Source organism: Perna viridis, chromosome 11 (assembly GCF_037379345.1).
Source record: "Perna viridis isolate PV_CMFRI_1.1 ecotype Kerala chromosome 11, ASM3737934v1, whole genome shotgun sequence".
NCBI lineage: Eukaryota > Metazoa > Mollusca > Bivalvia > Mytilida > Mytilidae > Perna > Perna viridis.
In genome coordinates this window covers 2,927,607-2,950,036 of record NC_142455.1, presented here as the reverse complement: position 1 = coordinate 2,950,036, position 22,430 = coordinate 2,927,607, and the positions used below count along the sequence as shown (strand labels likewise).

The following is a 22,430-nucleotide window of genomic DNA, read 5'->3' as shown; positions in this document are numbered from 1 at the left end:
AAAACAAATAAAAAAGAAAAAACGTTCAAAGACACAAATGTTACTGGGCGACTCGAAGTCGACTAAAAACTGGGAGCATGTGCCAGGTGCACTGGTTGGGTTAGTTTTCTCTGCTTGTCTAGAAACACCAGTCAAGTAGCTCTAACAATATGACGTTGGGACAGACAAAAGAGGAAAGAAAAAAACTGTTATACGTAGAACAAATCGGTTCTCATAGTGCAGATAGACACATCAACGTAAATGTCCATAACTTCAAGATGACGACCACAAAACGTCTGTGGTGATGACTTCAACCTTTCATGCAACAAGAAGTATACTTGTAAGAAATCGCTACTAGTACTAGACTATTACTTCGATAACTTTTGTTTCATCTTGTATGCACTTTTCATACGGTAAGAAAGAAATGCGTTACAAACTATCAAAGTGAATGGAAGCGGTAACAACCAAGTAATTATAGTGTGTATTCGTGTAACACGACTCTTGCGAGTGTTCTTAACGATTATGTCAGCGCTATATGTCTGACTGGAGTTCGTGTACTTCATGTTCAAATACGTCAAGCTGAACATTTGATCACTCATTGACAGCAATAAGCAGACAGAACCACCGACACTGACAGATAACCCTAGTCTGCAGGTATATATATGATGGCACTTTTTGGATAACATCACAGAAGGTCCTACCAAGACGAACAGGTACACTACAATTATCTCTAATTGGAAGAAGGTTCCGTTTGGTTTTTGCTAATGAAATATTAAGATTAGGTGCTTTCAGCTTTATATATAGTATATGATTTCATTTATACATTAGGATTTACCTTTGGCAACGCTGATGAGCTTTAGCAAGGGTTACGGTAAAGCTGCCAACTGAATAGCGGAGACTAATGTTTCATTTAAGCATTATGTTTATTTAGTTGGCAGTTCTGATGTGCATCAGCAGAGGTGAAGGAAAGCTGTCAGTCAGTTTTTACAGAGTTTGGTGTTTCATTTTTGCGTTTAATCAGCTGATAAACAATGTTGATTAGCTCAGGCAATGGTGAAAGTGACACTGCTAGCTCTCAATTGGTGTCTAAAGGTTCCTGTTTTATGTATGTACTTAGTTTAATTATAATTTAAATATAGCCTCTTGTTTATATATGCTAACTTGAGTATTTCTTGAATTGATTCTATTTCATCAACAATTTCAATTGAATTTTTTTCGAAATAATCTACAAATAAACATGTTTGTTTCTATTAAGGCCTATATACTCCATATAATGTTTAGTTTTCACGAGTTATATAGGGTTAATACAGATGTCAATAATGTTAAGATATGGTTATACATTAGATTTTAACAAAATTGATATTGGATACAATTGGTATTTTTGTATCCAGAGATACATCATAAGATGAAGTTTGCTCTTGTATTGTTGATGTTGCTACCCGTGGTACTATCGAAACCTGCAGAAAAGAGACTCGTACTTGGTAAGTAATACCATCTGCTATGAGTTGAAAATATAGCTCGACCCTTTCGCGGTTGATACTCCAATACCTTATCTGTATCCCTTAGTCCCGATAATAATCACCGATGCCAATATTTCAGTCACAGATTATACATATGGCAGGATGACTGTCTTTTCATCTAAACCCTTTACTTTAAATCATAAAACACAGCTCCATTTAAGCAATTTGTCGAATGAATTTCAATTCTTTATTTCCCATTTTGGCACGTAGCCTATTATATGAGAAGTTTTAGCTAATGTACCGCATTTGCTAATGCACAATTCTAAAGAAAACAACAGACAGAAAATAAAGAATAAATTAGCAGCAGGACTTTATCTGAAGCTTGGAGTACGGTCAAGTTCCATCGTTAGGGTCTGCGTGCTCAGCTTTACTTGATTAAAACACGGAGTTTCTCATTTGATGTCAAACATGAACTTTAGCAAAAGTATTAGGATGAATACTAAAGTACATTTATGTAACATAACTTTGATTTTTACAGGTAGTGTTTTTGAGGGAGCGGAGCTCAATAGTTTGGTACAACAGTTGGTAAACACGATTGGGACAGACGCATCAGAGCAAACATGCGAAAATAAATGCCACGATCTAATAAAACAAGATCATCTTCTTCAGTTTGGGTGTCCTCTAGTCTGCAAAAGGTATATATAGTCATTATAGGTATAACTAAATGCTGTAATGTAATTTAAATTTCATTTTGAATAGACACCACTCAAAGATACATTTTGTAACAACTATTTAATAGGTTTCCAGAAAGATAAACATGAATAAATCATGATTTTGTATAAAAAATGTAATGCAACAAATATGATATATATACAAATGAATTCAAGGTTATAAGCAGGTTAAACGTTTATTTTTATCAGAACAATTTCTATAACGAAAAAAGGTGCCATCAAAATGATTAAAAGAATTATGTAATGTCATATAATTTTATTTTAGATTTAAAAACCTAAGATTTGTTTTTTTCAGTTTGTTTTTTAAAATATTTGAAAGAATAAAAGTACAGAGAAACTGTTCTAAACCGAAACCTGAATAATCCGTAAACCTGTCTTAACCAAATATTTTTAAAAAATCTCTAACTTAGCTTATTATTTCGTTACAGTTTCCAAGCCCTGGTACATCGTCTTGGTGTCCACTATTCAGGTGCTCCTCCTGAAGTGACCACAACAGCATGATCTGTATGTTCGTAATAGTTTGGGAGAAATAAAATTTGATATAAATCTACAAATCTATTAGTAATGGATTACCCCCCTTGTTATCTTAAACGGAAATGTCTTCTTCTGCCAAAGTGTTGGGGTGGATTGTAATTTTTTTACACTGAGATAATTAATTACCATAACAAAACAATTAAAACCCAAATGTTTCTAGAAAAACAAAACAAAACAAAATCAAAACAACTAAGATAAATAATTTCAAAAAGCATTATAACATGGTACACAATGCAGAGAAGTCAATATATAACAGTATACACGTATTCACACGAACTTATGACAACTACAAAAACGGTCAAATAAGACTAAGTATCATTTGCTTAGTCATATAAAATGCAAACCTGCCACAAAAGGTAAAAATATTGTTACTGCTTTATCCTTAATTCCAAATATCAACAGTTCTTATCGGTTTATTAATGTTAAAACCCGGAAAAACATTTCGACGTGTCTGCAGTGGCATGATTCAAAAACTTCAAAATCCAAATTTTAAAGAACATGGCCCAGACGTTAACACTTGAAACAGAGATGATCCATATACATAATAAAGCGTACCAAATAAAACGTACCAAAGAAGAAAAATAATAGATACAAAAACGGAAGATATCGGAAACAGTAAAGCATTAGCACTATGAACTCTGGGAATATAAAAAACCGTGACATCAGGTACTCCAGAAGTGAATGATAAACATGTCCTGCTCCGCAAGCAACACCCGCCATATTGCATGTGAGTTTAATCAGGTAATAATCTTTCAGCAATAATGCAACACCGCGTTACGTATAAAACACTATTGACATTGGTGCGTAGGTAAGACATTTTCCCTTGTTTTTTTGCTTTTATGTAGATAGCAAGGGGAGCTAAATTGCTTTCTGTAGATACAGAAAATACGATGGTTTTTCTGAATGTAGAATCTAAATTCTTACTACAGGTTAAATGAATTTTTAATCTTCTTAATAATTACAAATGCAAACGGAAACTGTAAATCGTTATCAAATACTTACGAAGGGAAATAATGCATATAAACCCAAGGACTGTTAATGCAACATTCTTTAACTGGGCACACAAGTTTTGTTAAACGATAAGTGTTCTAACAATAAACAAACGAAATTGATTTTAAATAAAATGAAAAATTTGGATGTCGGTGACATTATTTGGAAGACTAAAATATTTAGCACAAAAGTAACTTCTACATTTATGTGAAATATATAGCACTATTAACTTGATAAGAATGATGTACTTAGACTTACAGAAATTTTATAAGATTCCTTAAGTATTTTTGATATTTCTGTTGCAAAATTGGCATTAGGATGGTGACAAATTAGAAAAAATCATACTTAACGTAGTACATTCTTATTTTAAATGAATAGAAATTTACAAATATGATCGTTAAAAAAATTGTTTTGAAATAAACACAAAAATACTTTTAGAAATGAAAAACTTAGTGAGACACACATAATTAATATGTTTTCGAGAGTAATCAAAGAAACCAGATTCTTGCAGAAATCAAAAGGATGTAATCAAGGGACAAAAATCAGAAACGGAAAACAGACACACACAATAAAGAACATAAACCAAAAAAAAAAATAATAATAATAAAAAAAATTAAAAAAAAATAAATAATAATAAAAAAAATTAAAAAAAAATAAATAAAATAAAAAAAATGAGTAACCCGTACTTCACTGAAAAATTTGGAGCATGGACCAGGTGCACCGGTAGGGTAAGTGTCCTCTGCTTTTCTAGAACACCCGTCAATTTGCTCATGAAAAAACAAGTCCGGGATAGCCGACAGAGGAAAGGAAAGCTATGACACGTTAAACAATCGATTCTCGTGGTGGAGATGGATACACCATAACGAAAAACGAGGTTATGTTAACGACAACAACATTTCTGTACTGATGATGACTTCAATCTTGTAGCAACACAACTCCAGTAGCCTAATTGTAAGAAATGAAGCAAATTCCTATTGAAAGTTGAAATCTCCTAGCTTATTGCCAAGATACCCATCTTGGAAATTAATCATTCAATCAAAAGATGTCAAACTTTGAAGAACACTTCCTCTACATAAATTATTTGAAATATGAACAAAAACGCCTATGTCGCAAATATCACCACCGTTATTGCAAATATGTATTTTAAGGAGCATTATTTATAACAATAAGACAGGTGAATCAAGCATGTCAAAACCCTTCCAAATTATTATTTGTTTTCAGAATTAGTAACAGACCACAGGACCAATCTTTTCTATTCGGTTGTTACACTTTTGAGATATAAATAATAATAATGTGCATGACGTTGGTACCTTGCAAGAGTTAACGTTCTTGGTTCGGTTGATTTGTGTAGGAGATTCGTGTAAAGTCTACTCAAAAGCGCAGATGTAAATACAGAAGGGACTATCGCTATGTAAAAATATAGTATTTATAGCTTGAAAAGAAAATGTTTTTCTAAAATGTCAATCCCCTATATCATTGGCAGTCCTTTATATGGACTTGTACTTGAAGTACGTAATGTAGAACGTCTAATAACATAACGAAATCTGAGTCAGGTGATTATCTTCTGATAGTTTGGAAAATCCGACATGATTTCTTAGGAACAAAGACGATGACCTTTGATTATTTTTGAAGTTTAAAGCGGGCAACAATTGTAAAAAAGAATGTTAGTATTTATGTTAACCTAAGAAGGTAAACCTAGGGTAAGGGACATAAATCTTGAAATCAGTGATATGTTTATATCATATTCAATTTTACCAAACCCTATCAAGCTTTCAATCGAAATAAAATGAAATCCATTCAAGTTACTTTGATGCTTAGATGAGATTGATGAAAAATGCTTTAAACAAACGTTCCAATGATTTATAAATGTTATGTTCATTACCTTGATTTGGTCATCATTTCACTTACACGAATTTGAAACGTTTTACCGTTTGTAAAGAAACTATGTTTAATTTGGCTTGTCTAAATCACTTTGATTAAACTGCAAAAAACACTGATTTATCAGTTGTAGAAAGACTTTCTTTTATTAACGTGAATTATTTTACGAATTTGAATGTAAGTGCGTTATATTCAAATCCGCATTTTATTTATTGCAATTATAAATTTGTGAAGGACATTTAAAAAGTAAAAAAGGGCTGAATTTCATGTCACGCGTTTATGTGAAAGCCACAAATATTTTTTAATATTTTTTATTGCAAATCTTTACATCTTGAACACATGATTTAATATAAATTATTCAAAGACAATATAAGAAGAAAATAATCCCCCTGAATTTCCCATTTGAAGATCACCTGGAAGAATTACTACACAGATTGTGACTTAAAATACATTTATTGAAAAAAGGTTCCTTTTCTAAATAAATCATTTCAGCTAAATCCCCGAAAATAAAGTAACTATGTTTGTTTGACGCCACCTCATGACACAAACATTTTTGTATGTAGTGGTTCTACTTCCTATAGCAAATATTTCAAGCATTGCAGGACGAATACGATTTGCACTTATCCAATAGGTCATGTAAGTCTCGTCGCGTGACCTAGTGTTTTACGAGAATGGGTCCTAATCTGCCATTCGAATGCATGGAAACTATCCTTTACAGAGGATGGGTTCAGAATTAAAAATAAAACATCTTTTTAAGTAAACAAGCCAATAAATATTAAAAACTATATTTCTACATAATAAACGAGTTAAGAAAAGAAATAAATAGAAGCTTTTGCATTGTAATGAAACGTTTTGAGATCCCGGAAGTAAATTGCAGATCAGTCATTGGATTTCAATACGTTCTACATCGAAAATTCCAATAAGTATAATAAAACTAGAACGAGACTTCAAACCCTATACGCAAGGTTTCTAGCTCACAAATGCAACATCCCACGGGTAACCCAAATCGTACACATTATTTTAACTGGAAACAACCATCGTAAAATTTGCTGATATTATACAAAAAAATGCATATATTTTCTTCACGCTTCAAGAGGTAAAATAAATTCTTTCCAAAATTTACGTTCAAGCATATTGATATACTAAAATAAAAAAAAGATTAAATGATATAGATTGAAATCAAGTTCCCATTTTTCCAATTAAAGTACATTCAGTCATGTATCAAGTAAAGTTGTCTACATGTTGTATGTCATTTTACAATGTTTGACCAGAGATAAACAAGTCCGAAATGCCCTTGAAGTGTTCGAACAACATTTGTTGGTCACAATACAGAATATTTAAAGAATTAATATCTTAAGTTTAAAATTGTGTCAATTCAGTCAGATCTTAGTACATGTTATTTCAAAATGTATAGATATCGGGAAAAATACCAAAGCGTCGGCATTGGGATGCTTCGAATACGTAAAAATAAATTAATTATAGAAAATAAAAATAAACGTCTAAACGTGAACACATTAAACTGAAACGATCTACGTACATAAAGCGAATCGAATAAAAACAATATATCGTAGGATTAATCTAGGGCTGTAACTTAGTACACGATGTATGGTAGTACGGGACAGCTCCTTTAGATGTCCTAGATTAATCCTACGAGGAGGAAAGACCCGGCCAGCGAAAACTATATTTTCATATAGCCCAACTGGCGCTGGACTGTCACAGCGGTACGAGTTCGAGTCCTGCGGAGGGAACGACCAAAAATTTGCATTGCACATTTGACAGTTCTAACATCGTTGGGAATGTTTCAGACCTTTATATATATATATCATTTTAGAGTTTCTATATGGTATTATATGTACAGCCCTAATACTGTACCATGATAATTATTTTGTACTATCACAGTGCAAATTTGCACATTACAAATTTCAAACCACCTACAACGCTGAGGAGTCATTCCTTCCTTGTATTACACATGTATCTAGACTTACTACACACAACAGAAGACAGTAAAAAACATACCAATTTTGTATAAGTTGTTTGTATGTTGTGTTTGTATGTTGATCAGTTTGATGCGTTTTGTTGTTGCTTTCATTTTTGCTATTTTGTCTGCTATATTCATTTTAAAATATGGACCATATTTTAATTATATATATCTAAATCTTAGAAAAAGACAATTTCAATAAAACCATTAACATTTTTTACCCAAGGATGTGGCGAATTGTTGAAGTTTAAGTACTTCTTGTCTAAAAATCAGGCAAAATGTTAGTAATACTGGAAAAAAACCCGCAGATATTTTTTTGCATTATACATGTATTTTTACCTCATTGTGAAATAACTATCAAATATAACGAAAATGATTCAAAGTATTTGTAAAGTTTTACCTTTTAAGATAATGAAAGGTCATATTTAGTGTGTTATAATATTATATTCGCCACAATTGCTTCAGGATATGTTTAAATATTTTTACAGTTGCTTTCTAGATATTTTGAATATATCCGAGGCAAATCAGGCAACTTAAGCAAATGAGCAACCTATTATAACGTCATAAATTGCGACAAATATTACACTAACGATTTTTTGTGAAAAGGACTGCTGGTCCTAAAATTAGATATTGTGATGGTTGGCTTATTCAGATTACATTTGAGTGTAATTGTTATCATTTAAACTTGCTGCCATGACACATTAACTTAACCATACTGTTACCTGAAATTTATATACCTCAATATCTGCATTATTTCTGAATAATTGTATCCAAGTTATTTACAACAAATATACATGCACAGGCTGTACATATTAAAAAAATGTTGTTTCAAATTATTTGAGCCTGTCCCAAGTCAGAAGTTTCAAACCTCTGTATGTATTGTTTTGTTTTCACTTTCAGTTTACATTTATGTTGATGGAGTATATAGGGACAACGTTTTCGCTGAACCTATGTATAATGTCTCTGTGCAAGCTGCAGACAGAACTGTGGTGTGAGGGTTTCGTCGTAAGTCATTGCAGACTATCGGTGGCCTTAAGCTGACTTTTTTCATCCTGGTGGAGTTGTTGTCTCTTTGAAATATTCACCATTTCCATTATCGTTATACATTCACAATATATTGCTTACAAACAGATTAAATATGGATAATTGATTTGTAATTTAAACCTAATCTTGTGTGAGTGCGGAATTAAAAAAAAAGCAAAACAATATTCTGATTGTCACTTTGACGTAATAAATAGATCACGCCAGGTTCTACTTAATTTCAAAATACTCATGTGTCCGTAACACTGAATATTGCAGGCGGTACTTTGCACTAAATCTTGGACCCCGATTTTTAAGATATGTTGGGTCAGCAGTGATAACAGAGAACAATCATGCTTAAAGCGATCTCTGGCGAACTTCTGATCACTTTCATTCTTGAGAAGAAGGGTAAGGCTGTGTTAGATATTTAACTTTCTTATTTTATATTTCTTGTTCTCCAATGTTATGTGAATATGTCTTTTTATTTCAAGATCTTATTAAATGCTATTTTTGTAAGAATCAGACAGTGGGTGGGAAAACACAGAAATCTTTAAATGAAATTCTATTCAAAGTATTGTCTAAATGTCAGAAATAGCATTTGTTTCTGTATCTTGTGTCAGTTACTAGACTTGAGGTTTGAATCATATGAAATACATTGCAATTTCATCATCAAAGAGAGATTAATTTTGAACTCGCTATTCGTATGCTTTGAAGCTTCCAAGACGAACGAATTGTCATTTTGTCTTCAAAAGGTCGTAAACTTTGTGCAATTGTTAAAAGGACCTTTATGATATTCTGATTTGTGGTACATTTTCAAAGTGTTTGCAGAAAATAACCCATATCTTTTCAGTAACGAGTAATTCTTACGGTGTAGAAGAACATGGCTAGTTTTCTGCCAATATAGTTAAATAAATAAGTTGTATTATTAGACACATGACTGAAAGAAATAATTACATTATGGAAAAAGCAATTATTATTTTGTCCTTTTGTATGATTGTTTCCAGAAGAAAAAAAACCTGTACTTGTTTTTCAAAGTACATCTTTGCGATAGCATAATAAATACAATTGGGAGGTAAAAGACAGGTAAACATACGTAAGCCAGATTGTTGGAAAATTGACAAACCCATACCTAAATCAAGTTAAGATGGCCACCCTTCATCCTAATCGAGTTAAGACGGTGCACCTGGTCCATGCTCCCAGTTTTTAGTGAAGTCCGAGTTGCTCATTTGCTTTTGTTACTTTGTATGTATGATTTTAGTTACTTCATATTGTTTGTTCTGTTTTCCATGTCCGGTCTTTGTCTCTGGATTACATTCTTTTGATTACCGCTATAACCAATGTTCCCTTGATTTTTTCTTCAACATCTGAACGTAGTTTGTTAAATTAGTCAAACAAAATAAATAGATAAAGTTTTAAGGAGATATGTAGTATAAAGATGAAAACAAGCGCACTGACAAGAGGAAAATAAAATGTTCCCTGATCACATTAAATAGTGAATGATATCCAGTACACAGAACGAAGAATGCCGTGTGCACAAAGTCTTTTATAACGATCTACTTACATTGTTTTCTGCCAAGAAATAAATTGAACAGTTACCAGAGGAAGATAGGTCTACTTTAGACATTCAATAGGACATTACCGCTTAATAGCGAGGGCCGCGAAGCGGTGTTTGCTCTACGGTTATTATGTGTACGTTCTTATTTTCTCTTAAGGTTCCCTGATATACTACCGAGAAAAAATCATGTCCCAGAAATAACAAAAGGTGACTGTCCTTACGGAGAAAATTAATCATTTCCTTCAATCAAACAAATAGAAAAATATAGGTTAAGATTACGTTTCAGTAAAAATAAATTGATTTTTTCTGATAGTTTCCGAGTCTTTCATGAAGGTCCGGGTGTTAAAAGAATAGGCCTGCAGCAGCGCTAAGCTTGTCGTATAAGGCAACTAAAAATAGTGCTCAGAAACCTAGCCGGGGGCTAGGCGCTCTGCCCACAGAGCCACTGGGATGTGTCCCCCAGGTGGTTGAATGGGGTACCCCTGGCGTGTTACATGCTGGGGTTGTCAGGCTATAATACGGAAAACCTGACCGCAAACCATAGTGGTGCACCGTGTTGGGAAAGATGCCACGTTCCTCGCACGTTAAAGAACCCTGCTGTGGTATTTGATAGGAGTAGGAACCTTTGTGCTCCGCCACAGGAGGCTAAATTGCCCGACCTTACCCATCCCCCCTTTTTCCAGTGGCAATCAAAATTTGTCGACCCAATTATCCTTGTGACCCATCCATTCTTTTTTTCATTTCATGTTCATTTTATCATCCATTTCATGTTCATTGTCTGAATATGGCTGAAATATTGCTGCTCGGACGTTAAACCCCAACAAACAAGCAAACAAACCGAGTCTTTTTCTATTTTTTTTTACTTATTTAAAGAAGTGAATGTTATGTTTTTAAAAACTTATTTATATACGAGGATGTATGTACGTGTATCACCGCTCTTCCACTATAGCTGTTGTCAAGAACCTAACACGCCTTGGGAAAAAATAAAAATCCGACTGTAATATCAAAATTGAAGCATAGCTTTTCTAAAAAAGGAAAGGCAATCATTTTCTTGTTTAGAATTAGCAACTGAATTTTGTTCAAGTTATTTATTTATTGAAAATAAAACTCCTTTATTAATTTTACGAGTCTCGCAAAGACGATACATCATGCATGGTAAAGCTCATGGTGCTTGCTGATTTAGGCAATGCCTACCCCATATTACTTATATAAATCGTTCTTAGGAACAAAAACAAAAGTGGCATTGCTTAATCAAAATATACAAAAGGTTAGAATTAGGGATCTTTTCTAGAGCACTATTTAACGATAAGACACCAAGACAAGGACGTAATTTATAACAGACTGTATTTGAGATTAAAATAACTTTGAATACGTTTCTTATCAAAGACAAGGACGTAATTTATAACAGACTGTATTTGAGATTAAAATAACTTTGAATACGTTTCTTATCACTTTAGTAGGAATCAAATTTTACAGGTTTGAGATTGAATTTACAGCATTTCAAACAACCAACATAACGTTATGTCTAGAATATTAGGTCATTGGTGTTTGATCATAGGTATCGAACCCGTAAGAACCCGTCAGAACCCGTCAGAGCCTGATATTCCTGTTAGAAAGCCAGTATCAAAAACCAATTGCATTATATTTTGTTAATCGATAATTTATAGGTAACATTTTATTTTCGTTTACACTGTTAAAAAAAACAACAAAAATCACAATTTTGACGTTGAAAACGAATACATTCGAATGACCTATTTTGTCAGGATGAGCTATCGTCATTTTACCCCACTGTGACGTTACGATTATTAAACTCATGTCATGGTGTCGACTGACCTGTAATGTTTATCAGGGCCAGGAGCGCTGTGACAAGAATAATCAATCTGTGTAAATCTAAGGAAAATGTCACAAATTATCGATAAATAAAATTAACGCAAATATAGTAGCAACACGTTCTGCATTCTTATTTCATTTTACTAAAACAATTTTAATTAGACTTAATCAATATCAAACACCATCATATTTCATCGTCTAGCAACCATGCGTCATCAGTTCCCACTCTTTTATGCTCAGAGCTTGCAATAAACTACGCGAACTTTTTGTATCGCACTAAAATTCTAACAAATAGGCTTCTGGAACATGGTTATGTTGCTACAAGATTTAGGTCATCACTACAGAAGTTTTATGGTCGTCATCATAAACTCGTGGATCGTTACGGTGTATCCATCTGCGCCAAAAAAAAACTGATTTGTTCAACGTAACATGATTTTTCTTTACTATTTCGTCTACCTCGGACGCTTACCCTACCGGTGTACCTGGTCCATGCTCCAAGTTTTTAGTGGAATCCGAGTTGCTCATTTGCTTTTTTTACTTTGTATATATGATTTTAGTTACTTTATGTTCTTTGTTGTGTATGTCTGTTTTCCATGTCTGGTCTTTGTCCCTGGATTACATTCTTTTGATTAACGCTATAACCTTGCTGACACTTCATGCTAATCAATACTTGTTTGCTATTTACAGACGTAGATAGACATGAAGTGTGTACTGTTCCTTTTTGCTACACTAGCTCTGTGTTACTCAGTACCAGTGCAAAAGAGAGTCTTCCTTGGTAAGTTTTTACGGAATATGTGGCTAAACTGAAAAGTAAGTACATAGGACCTTGTGTGAAATTACTGTAATTGTACATATTCTTGCTCTAAATCAATTTCCACGAATTTCAAGAAAAGTAATTTTTGGCGGAAGCAAATACCCGTTAATATGTACTTTAAGCTTTGAAATAAAAACGATATATGGTTGGCGCTTAGAATTTCCGATTCGTTTCAAAATCGAGTATCGATTTTATTTCCAGTCAATAAACTATTACAGCATTGTCTTCATTCTGTAACCTTAATCATATCTTAAATCGAGTTTCATTTTTATACGACATTCAATTTCTTCCCCACTTCTGATATTGACGCTTCGATAAATAGGTAAGTCGTGCATAGGTAGGAAAAGAGACGTATCCGAAGTGTCATATACTGTCAGTGACCATATACCATTAATGAATATACTGTCAATTCTTTTTGATTGCTCAAAAAGAAAGATTACAGTATAAAAAAGACTCATTAATTAAGTATGGATACTTTCGTAATTTTACTGTATGTTGGTTGTTTCGCATTAATTTCCAATTATATATTTATATAAATAGGGTAGATGTACTTGCAGGGTAAATCTGAATCTGTTTGTACATTTTGTAGATAGCTTTCTGCACCAGGAACATTTTAAAGGACTAATTGACCAAATAGTTGCAGTTGTTGGAACTGATGCCACAGAAGCAGCTTGTGAACAGGAATGTCATGTCCTCATCAAGGCCGACAATCTACTTCAATTCAGCTGTCCTCTTGTCTGTAAAAGGTAAGAAAGTGTATCAAATTTACATACAATTAAGTCTTCTTACTTTTGTAAATAATTCTAACGTTTTAATCATCAACTAATAGTCTCATTCGCCATTTTTCATTCAATTACACCCTGCCCAACTAATAACAATATAAACCATGCCCAATTTATAAGAAGTGAATCACTTTGAAAGAAATACAAAAGAATGCAAAATTTGGCATTTGAAATTATAAAAACAAAAAATCATGATGTGTCGAGCAATGGAATATTTTAAAATGAGCAAAGTCATTATTTTGTGAATAGTGAATGCAATATTTTTCAAATTTTTGTTAAAATATCTTTCTTCATTATTGAAGCAAAACAGTTGACTAATATGCGCATGAAAAAAAAAGTTTGGCATTCAATATCTCAATTTGTTATATCAGCCCACATGATTCAATTCCCGACCGCATTTTCCATTAGGTTATTTGAATAGATTTACCTATTAACTGCTTTAGCAAAACCACTGAAAATGATCATACTTATTTTGATCTTAGGATTGTCCAATTATTTCCGTCGTCCTGCTTTTTTTGAGTCATCTTAGTGCTGACGCATCATTATTTTTGCTGATGTAAACATTACAACTATTTGTCAAAATGTCCCATTGTCGAGGACAGGGACTTGAAAAAATTGATGTTCCACTGGGTAATATATAAAGTTTAACATACACAACTTACTGTTAAGATTTTTAGAACCCCGAATTTATAAAACTTATTAGACTTTAAAACCCATTATTTATGTTTACTATATAACACCACAAAAGCATTAATCCTTAGCATTCACGAATTATAACAGAATTAAGACAACTCAGCCTAAATTTTCATAAAATAATTGAACCTAATGTTTAAATTATTTTACTCAAGGCTACTACATTACCGTGGTTTAAGGGATTCTTTTTTATTTTAGTTTTCAACAAGCTGTACAACACTTTGGGCATGTAACAACAGCAGCTTCTGTATAACAGAGGGACGATAAGATCTGTATAAATACAACAGAGGGACGATAAGATCTGTATAAATACAACAGAGGGATCTGTTCAATAAAAAATATAATCGTATTCGACAGTTAACTTATCTGAAGATGTATCTACTCAATCAAAGTAAAAATAAACAATACAAAAACAAAACGGGAATTGCACAAAATGAGTTATGATGAGTAAAAATGTGTGATCGTTGCAAAAACAAAAGAAAGGCAGTTTAAATGCATTGGACACTGTCATAGATGTTCACCAATCTTTCCCATTGTCACATGAGTTCCCAAATTCTGTTTTTTTATTGAGAAAAAAATGTTTGGCTGGCATTTTGGAATTTTTTCAAAATGACCGACTGAAATCCGGAGTAGTGATCTATTTCACAACCAAACATGAAGTCTCTAAGATTTTTCCTTATTTTTTTACTTTATACGGCAGCAATTATTAAAATTGTAATATGTGTTTGCACATATCCTAATGATGACCTTTGTTTGTGCAAAGTTGGTTTCATTCTATTTCACTCCAGCCATTTTGGAGGAGTTACGGATAAAGCACTGGTATCAAAGAAAAATTGTTAGTGTCAACACCAAAAAAAAAAAAAAACAAAAAAAAAAAACAATACGTTCCCCACTACATTAGGGGAACATGATAAAAAAATAAACGCTCATATAATATGGCAATTATATACATGTACTTGATGGAACCTCGAGAATAAGGATTTCAAGGCTAAACCACCTGACTGTTCTTGCAAAAACTCTCCATTTAAGGTCCTTCCCGTCACGGCGTTACTGGAGATTTGTCCATCATCGAAAACGAATCTCTGCGTAATATCCTTTCTAAAGGTCCAAGTACCGTGAATCGCGCTCCATAACATGTTAATAAGTTCTTATGAATGCCGTGGAGGACTACGCCAGAAAATGGAAAAACGAGAACAAGAGGACATTGATTCTCTGCCAGAGTGGTTAAAGGCCGTGATGTCTTTAATTTTGAAACGAATGAAAGTTTTAAGTAGGTCAATGAGTGGCAATGCTACATCAGTTTTCAAGGACCCCGATGTAGCAAAAACATTGAAAAATGTTGTCGCACCAGTAGACAAACCTCAAAACAGAACTGTTTTTGTCTGCAAAACGTTTTACATCCAATGTTTATTATCACAGGCAGACGTAGAAAATAATAGCAGTGATAATACTATACTGCTACAGCACTCTCCAAAGAAGAAATTGTGGAAAACCATAAATCACAAAGACCAGACAAGGAAAACAGACATACACAACAAAGAACATAAAGCCAAAAACCACACATAAAATACACAGAACAAAATTGTTATGGTTAAAAAAAGTATAATAACGGTACAGCGACACTTTAATGACCTAGTTTTCCTGACTGTGGACATGATGGCGCATATCTGCAGTGGGATAAAACCAGTTTGATAAGGCCTTAACCACTCCCCTTTAATGTAAGGTCGTAAAATGGACTAACACTACAAACAAGCACACCATTAAATTCACTAAATACTACTTTTAGTTCTTTTCGTGGAACACCTAATTCTAAAAATCATATCGACAAAATAAGATATTTACTAAAAGAACTTTCAAAGTTACTGAAAGAAAGTTTAGAACATGTCTGATAATGACAATACTTTATAAAACTACCAGCATGAGAAATAATCGGGCACTACAATTCAAATTCACTGGTTTTGGAATTGTTAACGTCAAGTAATATTTTAAGTAGTTCAGGGACTGATCTAGTATTTCATGTAAGGAAGCAATCATAGAATGAATTCCGAGCAAAACGATGCAAGAATATGTTTTTGAAGCAAATTTTATGAAAGATCAAGATTGATGCAAACAAAAATATCTGTTCTTAACTTAAAGTGAAACGCATGTCCTTGGATCCGTGCCCAAAAATTACTTCTACGTATAGGGATGCAATCAGGTACTGGTTATCGGGTAAACGATAAAGCAAGTTTAATGAAAGTTCAATCAGTGTAACGCCTATTCTGGTTTTCGACAAGCCTTTATAATGCTTACGTCAGTAACCTGTTACGTTATTGTCAGCGTTCATGAATGGCGAACGGTTCTCAAAATGAAATGCATGCAATTCAACATTTTCGGCCTGAATAAGACGGAATGCTCAAAAGGAGAGAAGCGAGGAGAACGCGCAATATCGACTGTTCAGTGTACGTTGATTCAAGCTCGAGCTGAATAAAAGGTCTTTTTGTGGACTCTGTCAGTTCTGTTTATAAATCTCGGTAAGTTAACTACTTCGCTCTTCAAATCGAGAGTTTTATTTTGTTTATGTTTTGAAGTAAAGGGGAAAAAAATCATTTTTACTTGTAGCCGTTTTGTATGACATTATATTCATAGGTTAAATCACCTTCAACATTTGCAATAATATTACTGTATAGGTAAACTATGTCTATGGACGGCTAGTTTGTCTCCGTCAAGGACAGTGCAACGGGGTTTTTTCTATATTAGATGGGTATGTAAACTATGCAAACGAATCATCTACATATATGATAAGCTGGCGTTACTCTTAAAAGCAGCAATTGGAATTTCTATTATCGTACATACATGTATGTTTCATTTACGGCTTTATTGTACTGCTGAAATGTGACTTTTGGGCCCGCACCAGTCCCCCTTCCGGGAGGCACTGTGCAGTAGGCCAATTTTTGCTGTCAAATAGAAAATTCTAGTTCTCCCTAGAGGCATGATGAAGAAATTTGTATAATAATTCATGGAAGTACACACATAAAATGTTTTGTAAAAAGTCGGACACTAGCAAGTTGGTCGAATGAGACGGTATGCCAAAGTAAACAGTGAAAGCAAGAAAACAATCAGACCAAGGAGCTAGGTATTGACAGACCTAGGAAAAGGAACACAGTGACTGCAAAATCAGAAATTGAACTACATGTAACCCTGACACTTGAGGGAAATATTATATATAACCGATACCAGGTTACAAGGGTTTCCGATGCATGGTAAGTTCCTTAAGTTAACCCGTTTATATTTAGGAAAGAGAACATTACGAGAGGGGACAGAAATATTTCGAATACCTTGAATTACAATTATTTACAATTAGATGCATCACATAAAACATATAACACAAAATATATACTGTAGCAGTAGTAAAACATCGAAAAGTGCGAAACTCATTTGCTAATGAATATTAAAACGATCATATACATCAGTACGACAGTAGCCTACATATATCTAAAATAAACAACAACAAAATGTTTTCGTCCCACACTTTTGGGGATGGATACGTTTGGACGTGACCATATTTGCGGAATCTGGCAAGATGAGAGGGGGATCAGGATCCTATAATTCTGCTTTGGACCATTTTATACCTTTCTGTGGTACCACGGGAAGGTGGGTTTAAGTAAGGCTTTATCTGTTACCAGAGCGGCCGGTTCATGAACGGTAATACTCGGAATTTCTCGTTCTCTGAAACCAGGGTGACTTATTGAAATGTAGCCTAACGTATGTGAGGATCGGGCTCCCTGTTCATTAAGTAATGCACGGAGGAACTTCCGTTATCGTTGTTACCAGCAAAACGCCTACCTTAGCCAATTTACTTCTCGGCGGTTTGTTTCACATTTTATTGAATTTTTTATTAAGTACTGGTTATCGGGTAAACGATAAAGCGAGTTTAATGAAAGTTCAATTAATGTAACGCCGATTCCAGAGTTGTGTCCGGTTTTCGACAAGCCTTTATTATGCATACGTCAGTAACCTGTTACGTCATGGTACATTCAAAGCACCATTATTTACAGACTCGAATAGCGCACCATCATCTTATGATGCTGGATTTGTCACCAAAATGCTCATATTTTACGAATCACAAGGTGGAGTATTATCTTAATGATGCATGGTACGATATTCAATATTTACGGATTAGCAAGATGCCGTATTATCGTTTCTATCTTTTAAAACCCTGATACATAGAATCGCAAAGTGCAACTTTCGCGTTTTTTGTGAGGTTGGATTTGTCATTCAGAACGCCAAAGTTACAAACTTATAAAGCCAAACATTTTTGTTTATTATATTACAGATTTGACTCTTACAGTGTAACCACAATTGCAGTAGTATTTGTCATTATGATGTTCATTTAATACCCGACATGGCCTATGAATGGAAAAATGTACATGTTTGTTCTTAACGATATGTAAAGAATACCATATGACCAGCAACATTTTCTCAGAAGACCGAATTTTAAAAGCAGCAAATCTGTTTTCGAATCTCTTTTCTAATTAGTAACACAATTTTTGTATATTGTATTTTATTGCTATGTAAGTGAATAAAATGAAATTGTTGCAGTGATGGCGGGCGGAATCTGGCAATATGAGAGGGGGCCAGGATCCTATAATTCTGGGTTGGACCATATTATTTTATACCTTTCTGTGGTACCGTAGGAAGGTGGGTTTAAAAAAGGCTTTATCTGTTACCAAAGCGGCCGTTTCACGAATGGTACCAGTCGGAATTTATCGTCCTCTGTAACCAGGGTGACTTATTTACATGTGGCCTAACGTATGTGAGGATCGGGCTCCATGTTCATTAAGTAATGCACGGAGGAAATTCCGTTATCGCTGTTACCAGCGAAACGCCTACCTTAGCCAATTTACTTCTCGGCAGTTTGTACCGTCTTGCCAGATCTCGCCTTTCCGCTTTCTGCAGCCGTTTTGCCAACACAACATTTCACATTTTATTGAATCTTTTATTAACGGTCAAATATCTCTTTTTGTAAAAAACAAGATTCAGAGATTAGAAACGTATTTTAAATATCCTTGACGAATAAATCCATTTAGGGCAGTTGATAAAGTCATCAGATTGTGTTTGAAAAATGTGTTTTACAGACCTTATTTCCATTAATAAATGACATCAACTGTAGCCACTGTATAGTGAATGCACCGAACTTTATCATCTAAATTTCTTTGTTTAAAGTAGTAGATATATTTGAATTACATTTGAGTGTATAAGACTTAAACACATCGGATAAACACAAGAAAAGATATTGCTTCATCATAGAAAACAAGAAGATTTGCTAAGTTCTTCCAGGACGCAGATTTTTGGGAATTCTTTCGTTTACAGACCGAAGTAATTACAAGCGAAAAGTTAAACCAAAAGTCATTAATTTGGAAGATGATATGATCGATGTGATATAAAATACAAATCATCATAGGCAAAAAACCAAAAAAAATCGGATAAATACAGAACAAATCATCGTACAAAAACGGCTTATCGAAGAACAACCATGCTAACTGCCTTATGTTTATAAGATAATAATCATGATTAAAGAAATAATCATAATATTATCATCCAAATGATAGTGTTTTGAGTGAGTAATGAAGCTTTCCTTTTTTAATTCATACCAAAATTATGATAACAGTTCTGTCTTTTTAATTTTCAAATGATAACTGGTGCCGTAAATAAAATCGTTACATCTGATATTGAATCTGTTAACAACTGACAGAACCTATTTTGTTTTCGTTAAACTCGCACAATAACAGAGAAGGCTTTGTTCATAATGAACTGAAATGCATTCCTGATATTTTTGTTATTTTATTTTTTTCTGGAATGTATATTTGACCGTGTACCAGTTAGAACAATTTTACTCTGACAATGATACAGAATGAACTAGTTACATGAATTATTAGTCCTTTATTTAGGCGATAAAACAAATGACATGGCGTTAGCACACACATGAAAAATAAGTTGTTTTGTGGGAAGTCATATTGCTAGTGCTTTAGTTCTTTTGTAAGACGTCATTATCGTCAGTTTGAATGTGTCGTCTATTTTAGTTTCACTAGTTTGTTTGCTTGTTTTTGCTTGAAACCTCAATCCAAGATATTATCAGAATACAAAAGCATTATTACCTATGATTTGTCAACTCTTTATACATCGATTCCCCATACTCAATTAAAATACAGACGTAAAAAATACATTTCTTTGTCACTTCAAATAGGAGGTACGCCTAAAAACAACGACAAATGCGATAACTTTTCATTGTCAACGTTCCTTTAATTTGTGGCAACATCCCTTCAGCATATAACGACTAATATGTATACCAGAGAATGCTGTAACTACGCAAACTTTTTACAGTTAGGCCTCTGGGACAGGGTTATGTTGCTTCAAGATTGAAGACATGACTACAGAAGTTTTATGGTCGTCATCATGAACTCGTGGATCGTTACGTGTATCAATCTGCACCATGAAAACTGATTAGTTCAGCGTGTTGTAGTTTTCTTTTTATCTGTCGTCTACCCTGGACTTGATATTTTATAAGCAACTCCGTGAGTGTTTCTAGAAAAGCAGAAGACGCTTACCCTACAAATGCACCTGGTCTATGATCCCAGTTTTTAGTGCAGTACGAGTTGATCATTTGTTTTTGTTACATTGTATGTTTTATTTTCGTTATTTTATGTTCGTTATTGTTTATGTCTGTTTTTTCATGACTGGTCTTTGTGCCTGGATTACATTCTTTTGATTTCCGCTAGAATCTTGATTACTCGTTCTCCGAGTGTTTTGGTTTTCTGACTTCACCTTGTTCAGGGATTTTTATCATTTTTTTAACTTTTGTCATTTTAACTTCTTAATCACACTGGATTTATATCACACCACGTGCAGCTTACCTGATCCAATCGGATGAATACATCCACAAACTGCTCCTACTTTACTATTTTATGTCGTTCATTTGTCGTTGTCCCTGGATTACATTCTTTGGATTTCCGCTAGAGTCTTCGTTGCCTTGATTACTCTTTTTAATTATCAATTTCATACATACAATTCGCAGGGATTCAAACGAGTAGATACGAACGATAATATACTTTGTTTGAAAACCATCTCAGTACATATAGACTTTGTGAGTTGAATGTGTGTACCTTATTCACATTAATGATTAATAATTAATGATTTTACATCAAAATCAGTCTTGTTAGTTTTTTGTTTTGCAGGTATGGGGAAGGATGGTAGTAATTAAAACAGTTTGCCTTTATTACAAAGGAAAAGAAGGTGATTAAATTAAAAAAAAAGATAAACAAATACAAATTTCTCCTTGGACTATTTGTTTAATCAATCACGAATACTCATTAACAGAGGAGAGTACATGAAAAAGCCCAAAATAGACATACATTTATATTGATGTGAAAAAATCTTACTTTAAACATTGATTTTCCTTGTGCGTAAAAGTGAAAAACCATACTGTTATAAAACTGATTGATTGATTGATTGATTGATTATGGTTCAACGTCATAATTTATATAAGAGTAATCAAGGGAACCAAGGTTATAGCGGTAATCAAAAGAACGTAATCCAGGGACAAAGACCAGACATGGAAAACAGACACACACAACAAAGAACACAAAGCAACTAAAATCATACATACAAAGTAACAAAAGTAAATGAGCAACTCGGAATCCACTAAAAACTGGGATAATTCATGCATTGCAAAACGAGAAAGATTGACCAATGGAACAAATACTGTTTTGTATTAGTCCAACACGTCTTTGTGTTAACAAAACCAACAGGCCACAGCTGAACATACCATAAAATTCGGGAACATATTTAAGGCTTTCAGCCAAGCAAACGTCACTCTGTCCTATAAAATACCACGTGAGAAGCAATCTTTAAATCTTAAGTCTTCAATCCACGCCAGCAAAGTGTCAAAATTGCTACCTTGACATCATGCAGGAAGTTTATGACAGCTAAAAAAAATAAATTGATTAAATAAGATAATAGTAAAGAAAGACCCCCCCCGGAAAAAAAACCGAAACACAAATTGTTAATGATTTTACTTGCATGAAATTAAATATGACGAAGTATTTGAGCTCTATTAAATAAAAGGTAACTAGATGCTTATGATAATACCTTTAATAATCTCTTATTGTAATCCAGTAACTTACTTTATTATAAAATCCCGATATAGA

The 22,430-nt window shown here is 33.5% G+C and overlaps 2 protein-coding genes across 2 annotated transcripts; both read left to right on the top strand.

Moving 5' to 3' along the window:
* Positions 1-543: 543 nt before the first annotated feature.
* On the top strand, positions 544-2,724 carry LOC148602331 (uncharacterized). Its single transcript, XM_088551707.1, has 4 exons — positions 544-692; positions 1,371-1,460; positions 1,978-2,134; positions 2,599-2,724. The coding sequence occupies exons 2-4, from the start codon at positions 1,385-1,387 to the stop codon at positions 2,669-2,671; spliced, it is 306 nt and encodes a 101-aa protein (XP_088407833.1). The 5' UTR covers positions 544-692; positions 1,371-1,384; the 3' UTR covers positions 2,672-2,724.
* A 9,848-nt stretch (positions 2,725-12,572) lies between these two features.
* On the top strand, positions 12,573-14,593 carry LOC148602330 (uncharacterized). Its single transcript, XM_088551713.1, has 4 exons — positions 12,573-12,730; positions 13,359-13,515; positions 14,443-14,536; positions 14,568-14,593. The coding sequence occupies exons 1-3, from the start codon at positions 12,655-12,657 to the stop codon at positions 14,495-14,497; spliced, it is 288 nt and encodes a 95-aa protein (XP_088407839.1). The 5' UTR covers positions 12,573-12,654; the 3' UTR covers positions 14,498-14,536; positions 14,568-14,593.
* The last annotated feature ends 7,837 nt before the right edge of the window (positions 14,594-22,430 follow it).